This window comes from Fulmarus glacialis, unplaced genomic scaffold (genome assembly GCF_000690835.1).
Source record: "Fulmarus glacialis isolate BGI_N327 unplaced genomic scaffold, ASM69083v1 scaffold12687, whole genome shotgun sequence".
Lineage (NCBI taxonomy): Eukaryota > Metazoa > Chordata > Aves > Procellariiformes > Procellariidae > Fulmarus > Fulmarus glacialis.
Genome location: NW_009221403.1, coordinates 19,970 through 41,575, shown reverse-complemented (window position 1 = coordinate 41,575; position 21,606 = coordinate 19,970). Strand labels below are relative to the sequence as shown.

The window sequence follows — 21,606 nt, the reverse complement described above, 5'->3', positions numbered from 1 at the left end:
CTTTGTGGGCTAATCGGAAAGTCAGACTCAGTTCATACAGTGCAGATCTTGTTCTGAAAGTAAAATTGTAAATTTTTTTCCTGCATATGAATGGATGTAACTTTATGAATAATGGAGAATGTTTTGATTGTGTATATGCAAGATGTTGCTAATTGTAAAGGGCTTGACAGTCTGCTCACTGGATTTGTTCTGGAGAGAAAATCTTGAAGAAGTATTTAATGCAAAACAAAGCCATTTGTCTAACAAAAACCTGGTTTACATGAAGCTGCATGTTCTGAACGGATTATTGATTAAATTTATATCATTTTATGGAATGACTATGACTGCTTTGAAATCCCCAAGCCTTAGATTACCTTCCTAGGTTTTCCTGCTATAGAAATATATCCCTTACATGCATATAGAAATTAGGGTTGATGATACTTTTTATTCTGTAATGCTTGGGGGAAAATTTGAAAAAAACTTTTGTCTCCTCATACAGAGTATCAGCCATGTACATTCTCAGAATAATTTTTTTGTGGTCTGATTTCTTAAGTGGGAAAAGAGTTAAACTGAAGAATATATGAGCATCAGATGTAAGCCCCAAGAGCCGTGGTTTAGAGTACTGAGAATATTTATCTTTGAGGCAAAAATCAGTTTTCAATCTGAGTTTTAAATCTAAAATTACATTTTTCTACATCCCTCCAGGCAGACCTCTTTATCCTTATATGTGATTTTCGTGGTTTAATTTTTCTGTCTTCTGAGAAAAAGTTTAAGTTTGCCCAAGAAAGCTATACTTTTACGTAGTTTTAGAATAACGTATCTTCCTAAGGACTGTACTGGTAAAAAAACTTTTCTTCTAATCTCCTTCCTTCTTGTCTTGCATAACGACTTGCTTTTTTGAGAATTGGTCACTTTTCCTTTTGGGAGTTTTTCATAACTTGAAATGCAAAGGTTTCCAAGATGATAAAAGATAGGAATAACAGATAAGAAGATAGAGTTTGAACCTCTTCTTTTTTTTTTCTTTTTTTTTTTTCAAAAATGCATACATAATTTTTAAAAGTTAAAAGGAGCAAGCTTTTTAGCTTTTCTTTCTGATAGATTTTATAGTAATATTTTATAAAACCTTACTGATTAGAAACTATTAGATTATTTTTTTCCTTAAATTGAGTTATTTTCATGTAATAACATGGATTTGTGCTAAAGAATCCAAGTCAAGAATTAAGACCTCATTTTTTACTCTGGAATGTTATTCAGTAATCTTGAGTCCAGCAATTTAGAGGATTTACAAATACAGATACAGTTCTGACTTTGTTTCTCTTGCCAAGTAAATAAGCTCATAAATACCTGTCTGTACTTTGTGATGTTACACTGATGTTTAAATTCCAATTTGTTGAATAGAATTATTTCTGTATTTATCCAAGGTCTTACTCTCTCTGTCCCCATGCATAAATATCACAGAATTGATCACCAAAATGTTTCCCATGGTCCAGAACTTGCCATAATGTTTAATATATGATGCAGACTGTCTGAAGCCCTTAGTTGCAGTATTCTAAGTTTACGTATATAACTGTTTACGATTTTGTTGCATTTACTAGGTTTGCTGGGATGGGTAATCTTCTTAAGGTCCTTACCAGGGAAATTGAAAACTATCCACATTTTTTCCTGGATTTTGAAAGTAAGTTCAAACAATTACAAGACAATGAGAGAATCTTTTCCCTGACCTAACAGCGAACTGAGGAAAAACTTTTCAAATCTGATTGCTTGCAGTGTGTATTTTCCAGCACAACCAATCTGTCCTAAAATCATTTGTTCACTCAGGACTCCTTTTCTCTTCCTTTTCTATTTTTCAGGAACCAAATGGGAAATCTTTTAAAAGTTCTCACTTGCACAGAGCTTGATCAGGGGCCAAATTTTTTCCTTGACTTTGAAAGTGAGCAAAGCTTCTTGCCTGGCTTGCCTTCTTTGCTTATTAGTTCCTAATAAACTGCATGCGCTTACGCATCATAAAGCAACTCAAAAGGGATTTGCAAACAAATCAAATTACACTTCAGTTGAATATTGCTTTTTGATATTTGTAAAACCATACAAAATTACTTAAATTCATTCTGAGCAGAGAAGGGGGCAGAATGATAGATATGCAAGTAAAACCTTACCTTGAATTAGTTTCAAAACATTTATGAGCCATTGTTAAATTTACATATGAATGAACTTGACCTCAGCTTTCTTTAACAAATCACGGTTAAAAAAAAAATCTTTATGTTGCTTCCTTGAATGGAAATATATATTGGAAATAAAAATAAAAAGCTGAAAAAATATAAGCAGTGGAGGTGGCAGTATTTTTGCCTGGTTCAGTGATGATTTAACTGGGATTATTATAGTTTCTAAAAAGCAGTGAAGTGGTCAAAGTGTATGTGCTTGATTGCATCTCTCTTAATTGCATGGTTATCAGTTTGCAAAACAGTGTTTCGCATTCTAATTTCCTTGTCACATCTATATCTGATTCAAAGCTATTTCACTTTTGCTAGTTACAGTTTCCCTGCATGTACTTCTAGACATTGTCTTGAAAACTGCTCATCAAATCCTTAAATACGGGTTTAATCTTACTCCACTACTTACATGAAATGCTTTTTATTTAAAATGCTAACAGCGTGTGGTTTTGTCTCCTTAATACCTTTATTCTAAAAAAAAAAACCAACAGAAAAGTTGTGAGAAAAGCCAATGTTTTTAAAATAACTTTGTTCTGAAGCATGGTTTAAAAGAGAATTTCAGGTGATTAGACACACATTTTATCACCTTGAAATAATTTTCTTGAATCATTTATTCCTGAATTATTTTTCTGAAAAAAAGTTGCTGACATGATGTGAGACTGTATGTGTGTTCGCACTCTGAAGCACTGGTTCAAAAAGTCATTTAAACACATACTTAAATCTCATGAAACTGTTCAAACATGCTTTCTTGGATGAGAGCTAGAGTGTATGACTATAACTTTGCACATATCTTAATCTTCTCATCTAGATCTTATTTACCTCATTATGAAGAATCAGTTTTAAGTGATGAAAAAAAGTTAATGGGTTAGTTTGGGTTTAGGAGAAGGAACTGCGAGCTGTGTATCCCTTTTTCTCTTCTGTCTATGTCATTTGAGAATTTTATTGTAAACCCGGGATGTCAAACCTTTATCCAAACCACCACGTAATTTTTTTCTATCCAACTTTTGAAGGCTTTGGTAGCGCTCTGTGGCTTTGCCAAGCTATTATGAAGGTTTTCAGCTGCTCTGAGCTTCCAGGTTTAATCAGCCCCATCATGTCCGAGATGATGAGAAAGTCCTGCTGACCCAGGCTGCAGACTTGGCAGGAAAGAGGTGGTCTGGCAGTGGGAAGCCTTGGTGGAGCGGAGGTGGTGGTGAGAGGGGAAAATACCTTTTTTGTTGCCTTGGCAGCAAAGGTAGTTGGTTTTTTTTTCCCAAAAGCGCATTGCCAAGAACTGAACGGGGTGAAGCACCCTCTGCCGCGGGAGGTGACCGGTGGTTAGTGCAAGCACATGGTCATGCTGGTCAGGCACATCTACCTAGAGAGGAACAAAACTCTCATCGCCAAATTTCAGTGAGTTTGATGCTCCTGAGTGAAAGGTTTTACTTGTAAAATAAAGTCCTGGAGGTTTTTATGGCGCAAAATCTGTATTGTGTCAAAGGGATGTGACTGAAGACGCCTGTAGTTGCGTGCTTTGGTCTCCTTTAATTAGCCATCTTAGGGTGTAGAAGGACACTCTTGGTGGATGTAGATAAGAGCCTGCTTGCGTGCTCGCTGGACGTGTGACTTTCTGTGGCCTGAGTTTTCAGTTTGAGTTTGTGGATAAAAATGGTCACTACAGTTGGCCATTCAGAGGATGAGGGGTACGTTGAGTTGGTATGTTTACTGTATTTCATTATTTGCATCAGCGTATTGCTTTCCAGGTTTTGTGCACTTTTTCATTAGCCGTAAGCTGAAATCTCAAAGTAAATCTGTCAGCACTACTTCTGAAATGTTTACCGAGTTTTTGGATATTCCTGCCCTGATATTTTTTTTGCTGCTTTTCATTTGGTATGTATTGTACCTGAAAGGAGGGTGTGTGACATACTTTTTCCTGCTATACGTAAGATGTGCCACACAAATACTGCTTAAAAAACCAGAAAGAGCCTTTTTCCTCGTACGCAGGAGGAGAACAGATGTCTGTCTCTATGCCTCAAAAATCAGAGGCTTTATGGGCTGATGTCGGTCAAAAGTAATAGAAGTGTTTATATAAAGAAAGTGGGAAAAGAACATTAAGGTGTTAACTTCATTTGACAGTCGATTTAATCTGTGCTGCTCCAAAGGGATCATCCCATGGGTGATGCTCTGCCACATAGTCTCATATCCTTACGCTAGAATTGAAGCGTAGGAACACAGGATTGCACCCATTGTCACTGATAGCGATGTGGGAAAATGAACTTGCTAAGAACTTCGCTGTTCAAAAAAACCCCACCAAACCACCACCTTACCTCTCTCCCTCACCTACTAAGGACTCTTCCAGGGGTGTGGGAGGTGTGGGTGCTGGCGTGGTTGGAAGAGCTCCAGCAGTGGCACATGAAATGCAGGAGAGGATGGCAAGCAGTTGTACAGATTTAGATATCTTAGGTCACTCATGAAGCTACACAGTAAGGTCAGCGTAGTAGGTTTTTACTTTATTGTTTTCCCCTATTATCCTTAATTAATACATATTTTATCGGCAATGTGTTGTAAAGATGAGTTGTTCTGTGCAACAAAAATGAATCTATTTTCTCGTGAATTATTATCCAGGGCAGAATTCTGTTTTGATGAAAAATTTGAGGAGGACAATCTTGTACTGCATCTTTTGAAAAATTCCGTTACGGATTTTTGTTTGTTTGTTTTAAAATATACTTAATTACAAGTTGCTTTTCATCAGTTGCATGCTCACTTTCTCTTACATGTTTTTTACCAACCTGATTTTTTCATATTTAGCCTTAGTCCCTCCAATACATCTCTTCTATGCAATTCTTGAGGTCTTGATAAATGGGTGGGTAGAAACAGGAACACTTGGAAAAATTAAGTTTTCTCACCTAATTCAAAGTTGTGGGTTTTTTCAAATTCTGCCTTGTGCTGTATTTGAAAATGGGAAAGAATCATGAAAGAAAAAGAAGTAAGTTTCAAATTTCACCTTCCAGTTGTTTGGGTTTTTTTTTTTTAATAGGTGTTTTAATTTTCCCCTAGAAAAGCTTAGGCTACAAAAAAAATTGTTTAAAAATCATCTCTTTTTCCACCCTTTCGTGCAGCTGTGTATATCATCAGTTGCAATTCTTATGACATCTTTTACTGTCATTATTCTTCATTCCAAACTGGGAACCAAGTTTTGTAACTCCATGGTCATACTTGAAAAAACTTGAATCCAGCATTAATTTCAGTTAATCTTGTTTAGCAGAAGCAATTCTGTATGCTCTCCAGTAATCGTTTTAGAGTCAGGCAGTTACTCTGGATCTGTGCAAGGAGAAGCAATTTGGAGATCCATTCAGTCCAGCCTTGAAAGCAAATGGGCAAATGGGAACTGTGGTAACTTCAGCGAGTGATATGGAGAGTAGTGTTCTCCTATGCACGTGAGAAAGCCTTTTCTTTGAGGTGAAATGCAAACTATATGCATTCAGCCAAATTGCTCTTTTTTAAGGTCTACTGCAAGGTTTACGTAAAGAAAAAGAATCTCTTCATTCCTGGAAAGCAAACCGTATTGCTGTTTTACACTTGTATCTTGGTGTGGGTATTCTTACTCAAACTGCTACGTATTGGATTTGATTATATACCACTTACTTTGGCTTAATTCCTTCTTAGCTCTCAACTCGAAAATAGCGTTAGGAAGGGTGAGTGAATGGCAAGTCTTGAGAGTCTCTGGATTTCAGGATTTCACGAGACCATAGGGCAAATTCTCTTGAAATGGATTTTTTCCGTTCAAGAAATGTTTTGTTCCTTAGATGTTGACCTTGTTTAAATTAATCACAGGTAAATGAATTCTGAGTATTTGAGGCTCTTTCCATAGCAGCTTACGAGCGCTCTTTTTTGCAGAAAATCTATTATCAAATTATGGCTGCCCTTAGAGGGCCTTTTTCAGGCCAAGTAAGCAAATATTTCCACGTGAATTCTTAGAAATAATTTGAAGATTGAGGTAACAACAATTTGTTTTGAACCTAAAAGACTAAAGCTTATAGATTATTGGGAGGAGATGTCCTTAAGTGACACCTTCAGTCCCATCCTCTCCTCAGATACAAATACATTTTGTAAGACCAAACTCTCTAACCTTAACCTGAGCAGGTTCCCCATTTTCCTAAATGTTAGCTAGGTGGGCTCGTTACCTGATCCTAATTTAATCCCATCCCCCCAAGAATCAAGGACACTTGTTTTCTAGGATTCCTCCCCCAATCCCCAGAAAGATTTCATGAAATTTTGAGTTGTCAGTGTTCATGTATGATTAAAAGTGTCTGTTGTTAGAACATATCTGGCAGCAGAGCAACTGCCCACTTTTTGTGTAATAGCATATTAATTAATACCCTCGCTCCACAGGCAGCAAGGCTGGAGGTGTAATCTGTATCCAGCCTGTGGGAGATGAAACTCTTGTCTCCCGTGCTGCCGAGCGTGCCCTAAGCAAGGAGCTGCGGCTCCGTCGGGGAGAGGCAGTCGGCTCCGCATCGGCCACGGCGCTGGGCCCTGGCACTGATACCCCGGCACAGCACCGTGCCCGTAGCAAGTATTAACAATTTAGGGAGCTTCACTTTGTTCTGGCTAGTTTAGAAAGGACAAAATTCAAAAATTCAGTGTAGACTGGAATTTTGGCTTATATCATGGATAGGGTACTGTTTCTACATCATACCATTCTTTTTAATGTATGGAATGTAATAGGTTCTGATACCCTCTGAAATGCTTTATTCACTGTAATTTTAATGCCTTTTATCTTTTCCAAGGGCATAAACTAGCTTTTTGTCTAATTGTGTCCCAGATTGGAATGGGCAAAATCATTGTCATGGTGACAAACCTGAAACAGGACTTTAGCATGATACTGTAAAATATATATATATATACACACACACACACACACACATATATATATTTACTGCTCTCTAACTTGCTGTCAGTGGCTGGTGGAATTATTGGCCACATTCAGCAGTGGACAGGACAGGAAAAGCTGAAAGCAGAACTTCTAAGACATCTTGTTTTAGTCACTATTATTTTGCTAGGCTGTTGAGGCCAGGTGATTATGATGTTTTTGACAAATATGATTCCACATTCAGTGAAATGCAAGCACTAACCAGCTTCAGTGGGAATCCTCTTAACTTGCCATAAGTTTCACTAAGGGTGGAATAAAGTTCTGTGCTTTTGGTCTGCATTTCAGATATAGAAAGGGTTGGAAGCGCATCTTTTAGTACTGTCTTGTTACCTCTTTATTAAAATTAATTACTGAGATACTGTTATAGTTCACAAAAAATAATTACTGAGATATTGTTATACTTGATTTTGTATTGGTAAAGGCTTCATATCCTTTTTTTTAATATTTAAAAATATGACTACTAATGTCTTACCTACATAGCAGTTTCTATGCTTTTTCTAATGCACACTTGGTGAAGAATAAGGTAGATACGTTGTGCTGTTAGGGTTTTTTGAAACAAACAACAAGTATTTTTCTAAGAAAAAATAATTATGATTCCACCCTCCCACCCCACCATGCATCTGAAATATTTAGTACATCCACAAATTGTAGTTAGTCCAGCTTTCCCATTTTTTTATGAAATGTGAAGCCCCATCCAAAGCATGGAATAGACCATGTATAAAGGTGAAAGAGAGCATTTGTTCATGGAATGGATAAATTATCATATCCTGGTATTTCTGATGGAACCAATGGAATTGCATTTCTCTCCAGAGCTAAAGTTTTTGCTTTCTAAATTAAGATTTGCTGGTAGACTCTATATATGGAAGAGTCAAACCCAGTCTGACTCTTGAAATAATTTGATAGAGGATTCATTTAGTTGTCAGGTTTAGGGTTCACATTGGAAACACTCGGGCAAAGGAAGGTAGAAGGGTTTCCAATTTTGTCTTATTGAAGCCAGAGTACTCTGAATGCTAATCATGAGGACTCTAAAAACCCAGACTTGAAATGCAGTAAGCCTGGTGATTATGATAACTTCTTACTGAGAGGGCTCGTGGATTAGTCAGTGGCTATGATTTTATTTATAAACGGGCTTAAAGTGCTTAAGCACGTGCTGGTTCTCTGGCAGTAGGGGGATAAGAGGTGAGCGCTGCCAAGCAGGGATTCCACGCTGTGATTCAGGAGTGGCTTTTTTTTTTTTTTTTTACTCAGAACAGAGGAACGAGCTTTGGTATTGTTGGAATAGAAAACCAATTTAAAAGGCAAAAATCTGTCATGAAGAAGTCTGTATTCCTTTTAGTTGTTGTTGTTGCTGTTGTTGTTGACAGCAAGATGAAATGTTTTACAAAGTGATCGATTACAGGTATTTTAGTTGACCATTTTTGGCAAGATCTTCACGTAAAATCTCTTTTGAAACATGGTCATGGCCTTGTTAGAACATGTGTTTGCATTTGCATAACATATATTTCATAAGTAAGATGCATGTTTTTTTAGAAAAGCCTGAATCATTCTCCCTACCTTTATTTTTAAGCTAAATACTTTCAGCATAAATACAAACCGCTTCTGCAAATGCAAGCTACGCCTGTTGCTCTGTAGCCTTTGCAGCCCTCTTCCTCTCCCTTCCCTTTCTTTCCCTCTGCCACCCACCTACCTTCCTCCTCCTCCTGCTTCCCCAGGTGCTGGGATACTACAGAAACCTCAGTGGGTTTCAAATATTCCACCTTCCCCCAACTTCCAGAAGATGAATTGGGAAAATTTGAAAAAGACTAACAATAAAGGGTGTTACTAAAGGCCATTTTTAAGTCCCAAAGTGCTGAGCAGGCTATAGTGTTCACATTTCTATTAGGGGCTAATATATTTTAAAGCAAATAAATAGTAAAAAGTAACATAGAAGTACCTTGTTAACCAACCCATGCTTCAGGTGACCTGAACATGCAAATTTTACACTTGTGAACTGTACTAATAAATTACTTATTCTCTTTTGTGTCTTAATATTTACTGAAAAAGTTACTTTAATTAACTTTTATTTAACTATTAAAATGTAGATGTTGATTTATAGGTGACTCCTACCTTTCCCCTACTCTGTTGTTCTATGGTATGTAACTGTTTAGCAAGATTACCACTTTCTTCGTTAAACTCAGAAGCGTTTACTGTTTTGTTTCTTTATCACAAGGTGACAGACCCCTTACGGTATATACCTGAGATTTCTTGCAGCTTGGGGAAGGAACCAGTCAGTAACACTGTAAGCTTAATGTGGCTAATAGGTCGGTTCAACAGCCGCGTCCCGGCTGGGATTTTCCTGTTTGGGATAAGTTTTTCCTGTTTGGGATAAGTTTTTCCCTTTGGTGCTACTTTCCCTTGCTTTTTGGAGGATAGTGGAATTTTTTAGTTACGTGAAGTATTTTGGATATAAAGCCCAGCTGAGTAAGCCCAGCTTATTTTTACTTCCACTCATTCTCTCTTTTAAACAAGATTAGGGAAAGCTTCCAGAATGAAAGGAAAGTCAAATCAGTATTGTTTCATGTGCCCAGTCTCATGGGACTCATGGTGACATAGGAATATAGAAAAGATTTCAAGTATTAGTTGCTTCAGAGCTACAGACACATAAGTCTCAGCCATTCGTGTCTGGTTGGCGCAAGGTCCATGGATAACTTGACACATTTAAACAAATTATCCTAACCTGAAACGTCATGGAGAAAGTCTCTTCCCATACTCTCCAAGGTGAACTGCTTCATTTGTTTCTAATGGGCGGTGGGTAAATGAATCCTGTACTGATACATGGGTAGAGAACTCTGTCTCATTTCTTAAGGAGAGTGAGAAGACTAAATAGAAAAAGTATTTTTAATATTTATTGTCTATTAATGTAGAGATGTGTACAGTAGCTCTTCCTAATCAGTGAGTTTTGAACTGAAGGTATCTCATTGCTTTTAATTCAAGCAAGTGGTCCTTAAGTCCTAAGATTGACCTTCGAAGTATTTTTTTCTTCCATAAAAATTAAAATTCTATCTTTACAAGCTAATACAAATGTAAGGGGGAAAAAAAAAAAAGTTGTGCCTGTGTAGAAATCTGCTGGGACAGTGCGATTGTTTCTACAAATACTACAGTTCTGTATATAGGTCATGCAGTCTTTAGTCAGTGCCAGTCGTCATCATGTTTTAAAGCAAAAGAAGGCAGAAGATCTCTGCCTTGTCTAACGTGTCGATGTTCTAGGGATAACATCACTCCCTGGTATCACACTGCTGTGAAAATCCCATTGGATGGGATTTGAATGGGAAAATTGATCTACTTCCAAATGCCATTTCTCTGAACAATAAAGGTCTACAGGTCACTCCCACCCTGAAAACAAACTGATCATTGACAGAACTGGATTTATTTTAGTAGCAGGAATGATCTCTGACATACATAAGAAAAAGGTTTATTTTTAACACTACTGTATCTGTGTTTTACAAAAGGAGAAATAAATTGCCCTGCTTAAGGAAGCCTGGAGGAGAGTCAAAGTGGCGTAATACCCCACTGCTCCATCCACTGAAAAGCCTGATTTTATCCCCAAGCTGCAAGAAAAGTGAACAATCCTTTGTAATTGAGCTGTGAAGCTCATGAGAGAGAGGGTCATTTTTACTAAAGGACTGATGCATTATCCTGTTTTCTAATAACATTGCTTTATGATACTGCTTCTCTTTAAAATGCTGCCTTTTGAGAAGACGCGTTATGAGCCAGAGCGTACAAAAACTGTACTGTTTTTCCTTTCTTGCTATAGAAAGCAAAAACTTGGATGTTAGCAGAATGGCAGTGCAGTATAATTGTGTATTTTAAAAAAAACACATCAGAATGGAGTTACACATAGTCAAGCTGGATATAATGTTGTTAAGTAGAACTGAGTAATCTTGCCGTTTGTCTTGCAGCTACCTTTTGACTTTGTGCATTTTGCTTTTCTGTTTCTTAGATGCACAGCCCACAGATGGAGAAAGGGAGGTATGGAATCAGATCAGTGCAGTTTTACAGGACTCGGAAAGTATGCTTGCAGACCTTCAGGCTTACAAAGGAGCTGGTCAAGAAATTAGAGATGTATGTTTATTAATGACAGTTCTTTGGAAGCAAAATCAAGCAAAACTCAGTGTTCCTTGCTTCTGTTCTGTATTCAAGCACATTCTATGAAACAATGTGAAAATCTTCATTAAAATTGTATTTAGGAAATATGTTACAGATTAGGTGTGACGTTGAACATAAAGCCCTAATGTAAAATCATTAAATGATGGCTGTTGGAACTTCTTTTAGGTTTACTATTAGTAATTTTCTTTCACTTTGAGAAACACCATTTCATATACCTCATTTCATATAGTCAAAGTTGAGGACATAGAAGAAATAATACTCAGATGTCAGAAATACACTATAAAGAAAAGTTGAAAACAGTTGTTCTTCTGTTAAGTGAAATAATGAAACACAGTAAATTATAACCTTACATCCACTTTGCAGGCATCTTATTCTATGAAACTGGTCCCAAAGTACAGTTCTGAACTGTAGCTTAGAATTTGGCTCAACTAACCAAACCTTTCCCTGCATCAGCTTTGCAGTTACTGTTAGTGTGAGCTGTCGGTTACTTAAGAACCTGAATATGTCAAAGATTTCAAACGCATCAGAATCTTAAAAAAGCTATTTCTGTAACCAGTAATCATACAAAAGGTCTTCCCTGATGTTTCTGCCATATTTTTTCCCCAAATAATGTGATAAAACATATTCCTTTATGTCAGTGGTGCATTTCAATGAATAATTTTAAATAACTATGTTACAGGGGGAGAGAGAAGGTGGAAAAAATGGTATTTTTTGGACCCAATAATTTCCTATTCCTGTGCAATGTAATTTCTTGTAATTGTTTACAATACTTTCTAAAATAGTGAACTAGAAAACTTCCAAACCATCTTTTGCTAGTTATTCATGGATCACAGTTCTTTACAATATTATTTTCATTTCAGGCAATACAAAACCCCAATGATATCCAGTTGCAAGAAAAAGCATGGAATTCAGTATGTCCTCTAGTTGTAAGGCTGAAGCGCTTCTATGAGTTTTCACTCAGATTAGGTGAGCCGTGTTTTAGTGTGTCTGTTTATTAGGCCACTTTATATATAAAGAAATAGGAAGTTTCTTTTTCCACAAACTTTTAAAGGGTTATTAATCTTTCTCTTTGATATCAGCAGACATTTAACTGCCATTATATTTATCAAGGTGTATTTTTAATCTTCATTTTATTTCAAAATTATTGTTTGTTAGTTTGTCACTTACAATAAATCTGCATTATCTAAATAGAGTACAAGCAAAGAACATGATAAAACTGTATAAAGTTTTTCTCTGGTTCCTGCCACTCTTCTGAACTTCACTGGTCCATATTGTACTAATGGAATTTATTTTTGTAATTTGGATTCTTCAGACTTTTAAAAGGAATGTAAACCAATAATATTTTGAGACTTTTTAAAAACAGGGATAAAAGGGGGAGAAGGGTATCAATAAACTCTCTTTGGTAAAAATCCAAAGCTGGGCATGTTTTACACTGGCTTTGTCATCCCTACAAACCAAAAAAATTATGTGATTACTCTTTGAATTAGGACTCTGGAAGAGAACCAGTATGCAAAAACTTATGTATAAAGTGGGGAAGCTCCCAATGCAAGGGAATTTTTCTACACCGTCCTGCTTACTAAGTCTTTCACTTTTTGAGTTATGCTAGTAATTACAGCCGCGGGAGCTGAACTACATTGCTATCAGTGCCTAAGAGTACACTTTTAGTAACAGAGATGCCAGAATAATCTCTATACTGAGCTGATGGCTAACTGGGGAAGATGAAACAGTTGAATATCTGAATGCCAGAAAAATGCTTTCTCTAGAATTTTTGATAGGGAACCCAGATAAAGGGTGATAAAAAGGGAAGAGGGCTCAGTGATACAAGATGGAGAGATAATGGCAGAGAGCCTGCAGAGGCAGGTGTCTTTGACTAATGTTTCTCACCTTAGAACAGTAAGAAAAAGCATTTCTGTTAGGGCTCTGCATGTTCAGAGGGTTCCTTCCCTTCAAGCAAAGTATATTTAGATACTTACTTAAAACTTTGTCATAACGTGGACTGAATAGAATTTGTGCTTCCGATTTTTATTCAGAGAAAGCCCTGCAGAGCTTATTGGAGTCCTTGACGTGCCCACCTTATACTCCAACTCAGCACCTGGAACGGGAACAGGCTCTAGCGAAAGAGTTTGCAGAAATCTTACATTTTACTCTTCGTTTTGATGAACTTAAGGTTAATAAAATCTTTTAATATGTGCTGATTTTTTCCATGTATTTTGAACCGAAACTGATTATTTGCTATTTGTCTTCCTCTAAGATGAGAAACCCAGCAATTCAGAATGACTTCAGTTATTATAGGCGGACAATAAGTCGCAACAGAATAAATAACATGCATGTAAGTAAATAAAATCTAATCTACTGTTCACGCTGAGGTATTTATCAGTATGCATTTATACCATTTGTGGTCATGGTTTTTCTTTTGATTCGCTAGCTGTCATGTTCTCTCCTTCCCACCAAGAGTTAATCAGCAGTCCGGATGAAGTGATTAGAGTGCAACTATTCATGCAACAATCTGCTTGCTGACATGAGCATGCACTGTGTCTTTTTCTTGCTGCCGGCAAGATTTTTAAGAGTTTTACTGACTATTTTTTTTCATGTTTTCATCAGCTAGACATTGAGAATGAAGTAAACAATGAAATGGCCAATAGGATGTCCCTGTTTTATGCAGAAGCCACACCAATGCTGAAAACACTCAGTAATGCAACTACACATTTTGTATCAGAAGTAGGTAACGGGGGAGAAAAGATCTAATAGAGGCATTCTTGATTTTAATTTTACAAGATGGTTTACTGAACAATGGCTCTTTTTAACCCTTCTAGAACAAAACATTACCAATTGAAAATACAACGGACTGTCTAAGTACTATGGCTAGTGTATGTAAAGTCATGTTGGAAACACCGTAAGTTTTACCTTAAATCTTGTTTTTCGTGTATGAGAGAATTTGTATTGTATTTTAAGTAGCCACCTGGGATGAACACCTTTTTTTCCAAATTAATTTCTCTGTTTGCCGTAAGTTGTTATCACATTTGTATACAAAGCATGACCTGGTATTAGAAAGCCTTGCCTCCTATTTTAACCACCTTATGATACTCTTTATGAATCAGCATTGAGTTTTGTTAGGGAGAGCTTACATGGTCAGCCTGTATTGCAACAAAAGGTTAAAATGCAGGTGTAATCTTATGCACTCATAGACTTCAGTGCCTGTGTCTTGTCTAACCAGGGCCATAGGCCAACTGCTGTCTCTTGATTGCCCGTGCTGCTCAGTTATGAGCACACTTAGGGGCAAGAATTTGGCTTTGCCAAATAGCGCTTTCACAGATGATACAGAGGGACTATTTTGAGGATCATTTGAGTAGATCTTTTTTGGATCTGACTCTGAATATGAGAAACTTCAGCTGTATGGAAACTGTACCGTTGTTTTCTTAGCTGCTAACATAGCTATAGCCAGTGGGGTTACTATTGTTTAGCTATGCATTTAGTCAAGTATTTTGTAGGTTAGATGTCTCTTTGAGTGGAAAACACGTACAAGATAGAGTCAAGGTAGTCCTCCTGTCTTTGAATTGTTTGTTCATGGTGCCATGGAGAGGGTAGAATTCCTGAGGTTATTGTGTTTGTTTATGAAAATTCTGGGAAAGTGTATGTAGGTGGTGGGACTCACCTCACAATCATAGGAGTAGTCATTGAAAAGTAACCTTATGTGTCAGCTCATTTTTTGGCAAAAATAGAGGAACAGAAAGTGGTGAGTCATCTACCAGAAGATTATCTGATCTTTAGTTCTAATTGTGGGATAATCAAGCATTTTCACATCAAAATGTCTGTAGCCTTTAAATCTGTTTATGTTATGCTGTGTTATTTAAACAGAAGAATAAAAGTTGAAGTTACTGTGAACGGAGAGGTAGTATAGTATAGATTTTAGTATTTTTAATGATATATTTAAGTGAAAAAATCAAGTTTTATATTGAAAAACAATGAATGGCAGTAGACAAATCTATGTATTACCTACTCAAAATAATATTTGTTAGAAAAATTGTGATAGTTTATGTTTTTCAGGATTTCTGTTCTTCTCTACTGTAGTTCATTTTTCATTTCCTGATGATGGTTTCAGGGATTAGAGACGATAGGAGCTGTCTTAACAGTGCCATCCATATTCTTATTTTGGAATAGAAAAGTCAAAGAAAACCTCTTTGGAATGAGTTCAGTCCAGTCCTATCCTTTCACATTTTAAGTGCTCAGTGAACTTGGATTGTTGAAGTTGCGTATGGACTTAGAAGAGAGTGAGGGAGAGCAATGGTCTGCCTAGGTGAAGCCCTAAACTTATTAGCTGCTGAAATTAGATCCCACTTAAATGTTAACTGTTTCAAAACAGGAATTTAAGCAAAAAGAGTAGCTTTCCTTTGAGTTCCTGATATGTTGTGTTTCTAAGATTAAACAGAACTACGATCAGTCCCCATCGTTTTTCATGAACTATGGAAGTCTTCTGCGAAGCCATCATCTTAGACATTTTGCTGAAATCAGGATCTGAACTGTGAAGGCGTGTTAGAAGTGGTTTACTTATCTTTATTTGCTTTCTAACCTTCCTTCTAAATCGACAAGGACTTACGCAATTCAAAGATCTTTAAAATCTTACTAAGATTCATCTTCAGCCTTAAAGTACGATGTTCAGATTTAATGCGCTCATAGTCTAGTTTGCAAAATTGTCCAGTAAAAAGTCAAGACTGTTTGTTTCTTTTGTTCTGTTTTCCAGAGAGTACAGGAGTAGATTCACCAGTGAAGAGACCCTTATGTTCTGCATGCGAGTAATGGTGGGAGTTATTATTCTGTACGATCACGTTCATCCTGTGGGAGCTTTCTCAAAGACATCAAAGATTGATGTAAGAGTGACTTTTCTTTAATACTCTGTAGGTTTGAGAATACTGGTTTGCAGCTTTTTTTTCAGCCCAAGTTTATGACTTTGTATAAATCATTTTAATTACTTTTGCATGGCAAAATTCAGAATTTATCTTCACCTGCGCACTTTAATATATCAGCTTGTTTGAAACTAAAATAAGGATCACTCTTTTTTTCTTTATATTTTCTTCCAGACACAGATACTCATTTGTCTTTGTTAGCTCTGCTTTCCTGCCAACTGTATGGTTACACTAAAATAATTTTGTATTACGCTTACCCTGGAATAAGTTCTGTGGTCATAATTTTTTATTAATCATGTAATTTATTTATGCTGAAATGCTCATCTTTGGCAGTAGTTCTGTTGTAAATAAGCAGATATTTGACATTGTCTCTGCTTTGTCTGAGATCTGAAGTAGCAGAACTGAAATGTTATTGTTGTAATGGTGATAATGAGCCTTCAGTTTTAGCTTTGGCATGACCAGTCACAGGGAAATCAACCTTATTTTTTCATCTGAGATACTGCAAGCACACACACACAAAAATCTCTTATTTTTCTGCACGTTTTTACAAACCTAAATCTCATGTGCCATGTCTTTCAGCAGAAATAAGCTGTAATTCATGAAAAAAAGATGCTAAGTCTTTCTCTTTACAAGAGAGCCTACTTCAAAAGAAAAGAAAAAAAAAATATATATTCTTGCGCCCCATGACAGTGAGTCTTTGTTAGCATTTTTTCATCTGCAGATAACCAGTATTTTACCACATCTCCTCTTTGACTCTGTTTTACAGAGGGAGAGGTATGTCACAAAGAGGTGAATTGATTTGCTCAAGGTCATGCGGCAGATAGAGCCCGGGAATTGAATGCAGACTTCCTGACTTCTAATTCAGTCTCTTGCCTACGGAGACAACACAAGTAAAATTTTGATAGGACCAAATATACAATGTGTGTACTTTGTTTCTCACATTTATCCTAAAGCCCTGTAATGTTACAGGATAATTAGCTAGACGTAAATGGGAGGCAGGAGATATATGACTCAGTTTTTAAAAATGAGTACATGGTCCCAAATCTTAATTTGCCTAATTAGTTTAGTGATTTCTTCTCTAGTAAAAAAATCTTACGACATTTCAGATGATGAGTTTGTTTTACTGTGAAAAACAATTCTTTCCTCCAAACTAGTCACTTCTTGGGAGCCATGTCAAGAGAATTTCAGGGACAGTGGAACAAATTACCCTTTTCTTACTCTTTCAGGACGGGAGACTGTATTTCAAGCGGTTAATTACAGGCTCCTAGCTTAGACGTCCTAACAGCGCTTCTTTTTTGACTGTGTTAGGAATTCTAATTCTAGTGAAAACAGAAAAGAATGGTTTGAATTTTCATCCCCTTTGAGTTTGTGTGATCTGATCTGAGGGGACATGTAAACCTGTACTGAGTGATGCGAATATAGTCTTGAGTTTCTCTAGTTCAGGAAGAGTAACTGTGTCACTTCAAAACACGTGCTGCTATGCTGAGAATTTCATCTGATCTGCTATTTGCAAAGCCAGTTTTATCTTCCGGGTAGAAATGAGCCAACGGAGCAGTGATCAGTGGTGGTTAGGCTGGTCATTGTGCAGGAGGCTGTGACGCTTTCCGAATCATTTTTATTGGCAAATACATGGACCCTGACTTCAGTTAAGTATTTCATCATCCACTTCCATAATAAGGCAGAGTTGCTCTTTAGCTGCAAAGAAAATACTGGCATATAGATTTAGCACTGTAATGTGGCTTGGAAAATTAGAAGGTTCAGATCTTGACTCTGCCATGTCTTTATCTGTCATTTTAAATAAGATGGAATTCATCTAGACTAATTTCTGGATAGCTTTTAGATGTCTTCATAGCAATGGGAAGAAATAGGTACTTCCGGAGCACGATCCACGACATATGACAGTATGTTCTGAATAGGTTAGAGGAATTTCCTATTTCTCTCTATTGACTAGACAGGGAGTCTGTATAGGGGGTCAAATGAGTTCTACCTCTGCTTTCTCTGCTTCATTTGCCCTTTTGTAAATTTGGACGGAGTTTCAGCCTGTTTTTTACAGTCTCCACGAAGGTGTTCATTCAGTGTGGTGTTTAAAATCAACATCATGGACTTCTTGTCTCAGATTAAATTTGTAAGCACTAGTTACAAAACAAATCGTAAGTTATCATCGGTTAGGTTTACAACTAAAACTGAATACTGAAAATTACTTCCTTGTGTGCAAGCATAAAAATAAAAGTCAAAGTTGAAACATCTCTTCTGATAGTTGCTAACAGCAATGACATGGAACACTCTTCCAAAATCTCTCTTTTTTTTTTTTTTTTTTTTTTTTTGTTTTTTTCTTGATTTTTTTTTAAGTTGGAATTGGAGAAATCACGTGCAAGTTAAAATATATACACTTGATATATAATTTACTATCTACAAATGCTTATTAAAGTAGATGTTGTTTTCTCAAAATATAAGTTTTTTAGTAAGATAATTTTTAGTAAGTTGTAATGCTTTTATTGTGTCATATAAAGCAGCATTAACACTCAGTAGGAAAAAAAACCTGCCTGTCTTTGGTGAAATTTTTCCTGGTTTTCAGCTAGTGCAATTCATATGTTATTGTTCAATAGTGGCATGCTTCTGTTCCCAGATGAAGGGATGCATAAAAGTTTTAAAGGAACAACCACCTGACACTGTGGAAGGACTTCTGAACGCTCTCAGGTACGTGTGGAATCATTGTTTGATTCAGCCTTAACAAATTCCTCTTATTTTTCTCCCAATCTCTTTACATTTAAGACTTTTCACCTTACAAGCTTGATTTATTAAGAAAATTGTCCTTTCAGGTTTGCCTTCATCACCTGGGGTTTTCTTAAGTAATACTCATTTCTTTCAATTCCATTTCACTTTGATAAGCAAAGACTATTAACATTGGAAGTCATAATGTCCTTCTTCAGAGATGCTTAGGGTTTGTTTTATTGCCTAAAACTTAGACATCTAAAAGGTAAACAATATATCTAAGCTAAGATTTGTTATATAAAATACCCCAGCAACTAGAACATTTTAGAAGCGAAGAGTAGAATTTCTATTTCTCAAACCCTTGATACTTCCCTTGATTTAATAATTTTTTTTTGTTGTTTTAAATTTTGCTAAATGATACAACTTCAGGAAAACAGCCACCTCAGTCCCAACCCTGTAGCCAAGTGTTTAAGGTGCTGTCTTTAAGGAAGCAAGACACAATGGTCTGACACTTCTCTGAAGCTGAGAAGGGAGTCTTAGTACCAAGTTTTTCAGAGCTGTATTGAATTCTGTAGTTGTTGAACGCTTGGATAGTGTGAGAACTGCAGTCATAACCACCTCTGTATTTGCTTATCATGTCTTTTGAATTAAAATTGGTGTGGAGTTAAATCCTACAGGTATCAGGTGTGTTTTGAGTTTATGTGATGATTGGTCTCCCTGCAAACATAAGCAGTGGAGAGTGTTTGGGCTTAAATGGAAAAAACCACACTAAAGCTCTTCAGTCCTCCCAAGATATTCCCAAAAGCGTAACTCAGCACCAAACAAATTCTGCTGGTTACAAAATAAAAAAAAAAATAGAAAACCCTCTATGTCATGGTACATCGAAAGATGTAAAGGTACAGGGCATTTAAGAAAGCTCCTTAAAATTAGACTTACAGATTATGCCAAAATTCAATCTAGATTCCTAAATCCTTTTTGTGTTTACCCTAATTCTTATGTCTTTCCATGTCTTCCCATGTGTTTTACTTCCTTTGAGGCTTTTAACTGGAAAAAAAAAAGAGATAATTTTGACCCAAAATTATGACAGTATTTAGCCAGGATTTAGCCACAATTCTCCACCTGTTAACAGGGAATAATTTATTGCAAGGGATATTTAGAAGATAAAGAGCACCAGACTATTAGCAGTTAAATTCCAGCGATCAGTGACTAGAGGAACATGTAAGTTCCTCCTTTGTGTAATTGAACTGCACTGATTTCAAAAACAGGCACTAAAGTTTTTGGACTTTTCTAATCCCTGTTCATTTTATAAAATATTGTTTTAACTTGTTATTTCTAGGTTCACTACCAAACACCTGAATGATGAATCTACTTCAAAACAAATTCGAGCTATGCTGCAGTAGTATCCTGAGACACGTAGATGTTTGTATTGATCACAGAAGATGTGTATGTTTACATAATTTAATACAGTTTGATGTTAATACTTGTGTGTATTTACATAACCATTTTCTTCACATTGCTAAAATATATGAATCTGTTCATAACCTGACTGACTTTATATAGTGCAGCCTAAGGTTTTATGCTAGCCTTTATCTTTGGACTTTTAAAATACTTTTTTACTTAGATACTTCAGCTACGACAGTTTATCTGTGCATTTTAATCCTTAAACACCTTCTCTATCAGAGAAGTAAGTAGTAATGAAGACAAAACAGAAATCAAATAAACTGAAATGTCAAAGATACCACAGAAAAGGAACTTTAAACAAGGAGAAAGTTAATATAAGAGAAAGTAAAATTCACTGGATATGTTTTAAGAACACGTGCACTGTTTTTTAGTCAGTTAGTTTTAGGATCTCATCAAACTCATATGAATAAGAGAATACCTGAATGTTCATCACACTCATAAAATTCGTTGTCTTTCCTGTAATAAGTGGAGATCCACCTAATTTTAAGGATTATGTGCTGGCTGACATCCAAAAATGTATTGCAAAGAGGTCATTTTACCTCTTTTGTTAAGTATAACCTGCTGACATCCAAAAATGTATTGCAAAGAGGTGATTTTACCTCTTTCGTTAAGTATAACCTCTACCTTTCAACCATTGAGGAAATTAATATCCTTTTTCAGATTCAATATAAATAAACAGAAAATGTGTTTTAAGACCATTGCTAGATTTTGAAAATTCGGTATAATTTTACTAGATTTAGAAAGGAAAGGGAAAATATTAATGCCTTGACTTAACTAGAAAGGGTTTGTCAAAGTAAATATATTATGATGAACATTCTCTCTCAGACAGCTCTACCCGGTAAGTGATGTTTTTACTGATATAAACTGGTATAAAGCAGAACACGCTTCTGTAGCAGCAAACTTCCCTAGTGTCAAATTGGCCTCATCAGACTAGGGATGATATAAATAAGTTTTAAGAGCTGAGCTGTTCTTGGGCACTCCATCAGGTTCCTTGATAGTATTATTCATTAGATGATTCCGAGTCAGCACAGAAATATATATCAGCTGACTGCTCTTCATTAGTTTTTGAGATGTGATTGATGCTTCAAGGAGTTGAGTTCCTTGCTGAGTTGTTTGGTCTTACTTTCTAGTAATTTTTCCAGTAGATGAAATAGAAATACTTTGCCAAAAGCAGCAAAATGCTCATGCTCTGTTAAGTGTGTCTTCTGGGTGGTCTGCAGTTGCTGTACATACTCTTGCAGAGGTCACGTTCTGAAAATGTGTTCGATTTTGTGTACTTTGCTTGCAT

General features: G+C 36.3%; 1 protein-coding gene across 2 annotated transcripts; it reads left to right on the top strand.

The window, feature by feature from the left end:
- The first annotated feature begins 1,578 nt into the window (after nt 1-1,578).
- FAM49A (family with sequence similarity 49, member A) lies at nt 1,579-20,773 on the top strand. 2 transcript variants are annotated; one of them, XM_009581109.1, is made up of 10 exons: nt 1,579-1,654; nt 11,078-11,199; nt 12,105-12,210; nt 13,275-13,411; nt 13,496-13,573; nt 13,846-13,962; nt 14,058-14,137; nt 15,983-16,109; nt 18,772-18,842; nt 20,194-20,773. In XM_009581109.1, exons 1-10 carry the CDS (start codon nt 1,585-1,587, stop codon nt 20,255-20,257), a joined length of 972 nt encoding a protein of 323 aa, XP_009579404.1. In that variant the 5' UTR covers nt 1,579-1,584; the 3' UTR covers nt 20,258-20,773. The 2 variants fall into 2 exon arrangements, with proteins under 2 accessions (XP_009579404.1, XP_009579403.1); XM_009581108.1 differs by lacking the exon at nt 1,579-1,654 and adding an exon at nt 1,837-1,909.
- The last annotated feature ends 833 nt before the right edge of the window (nt 20,774-21,606 follow it).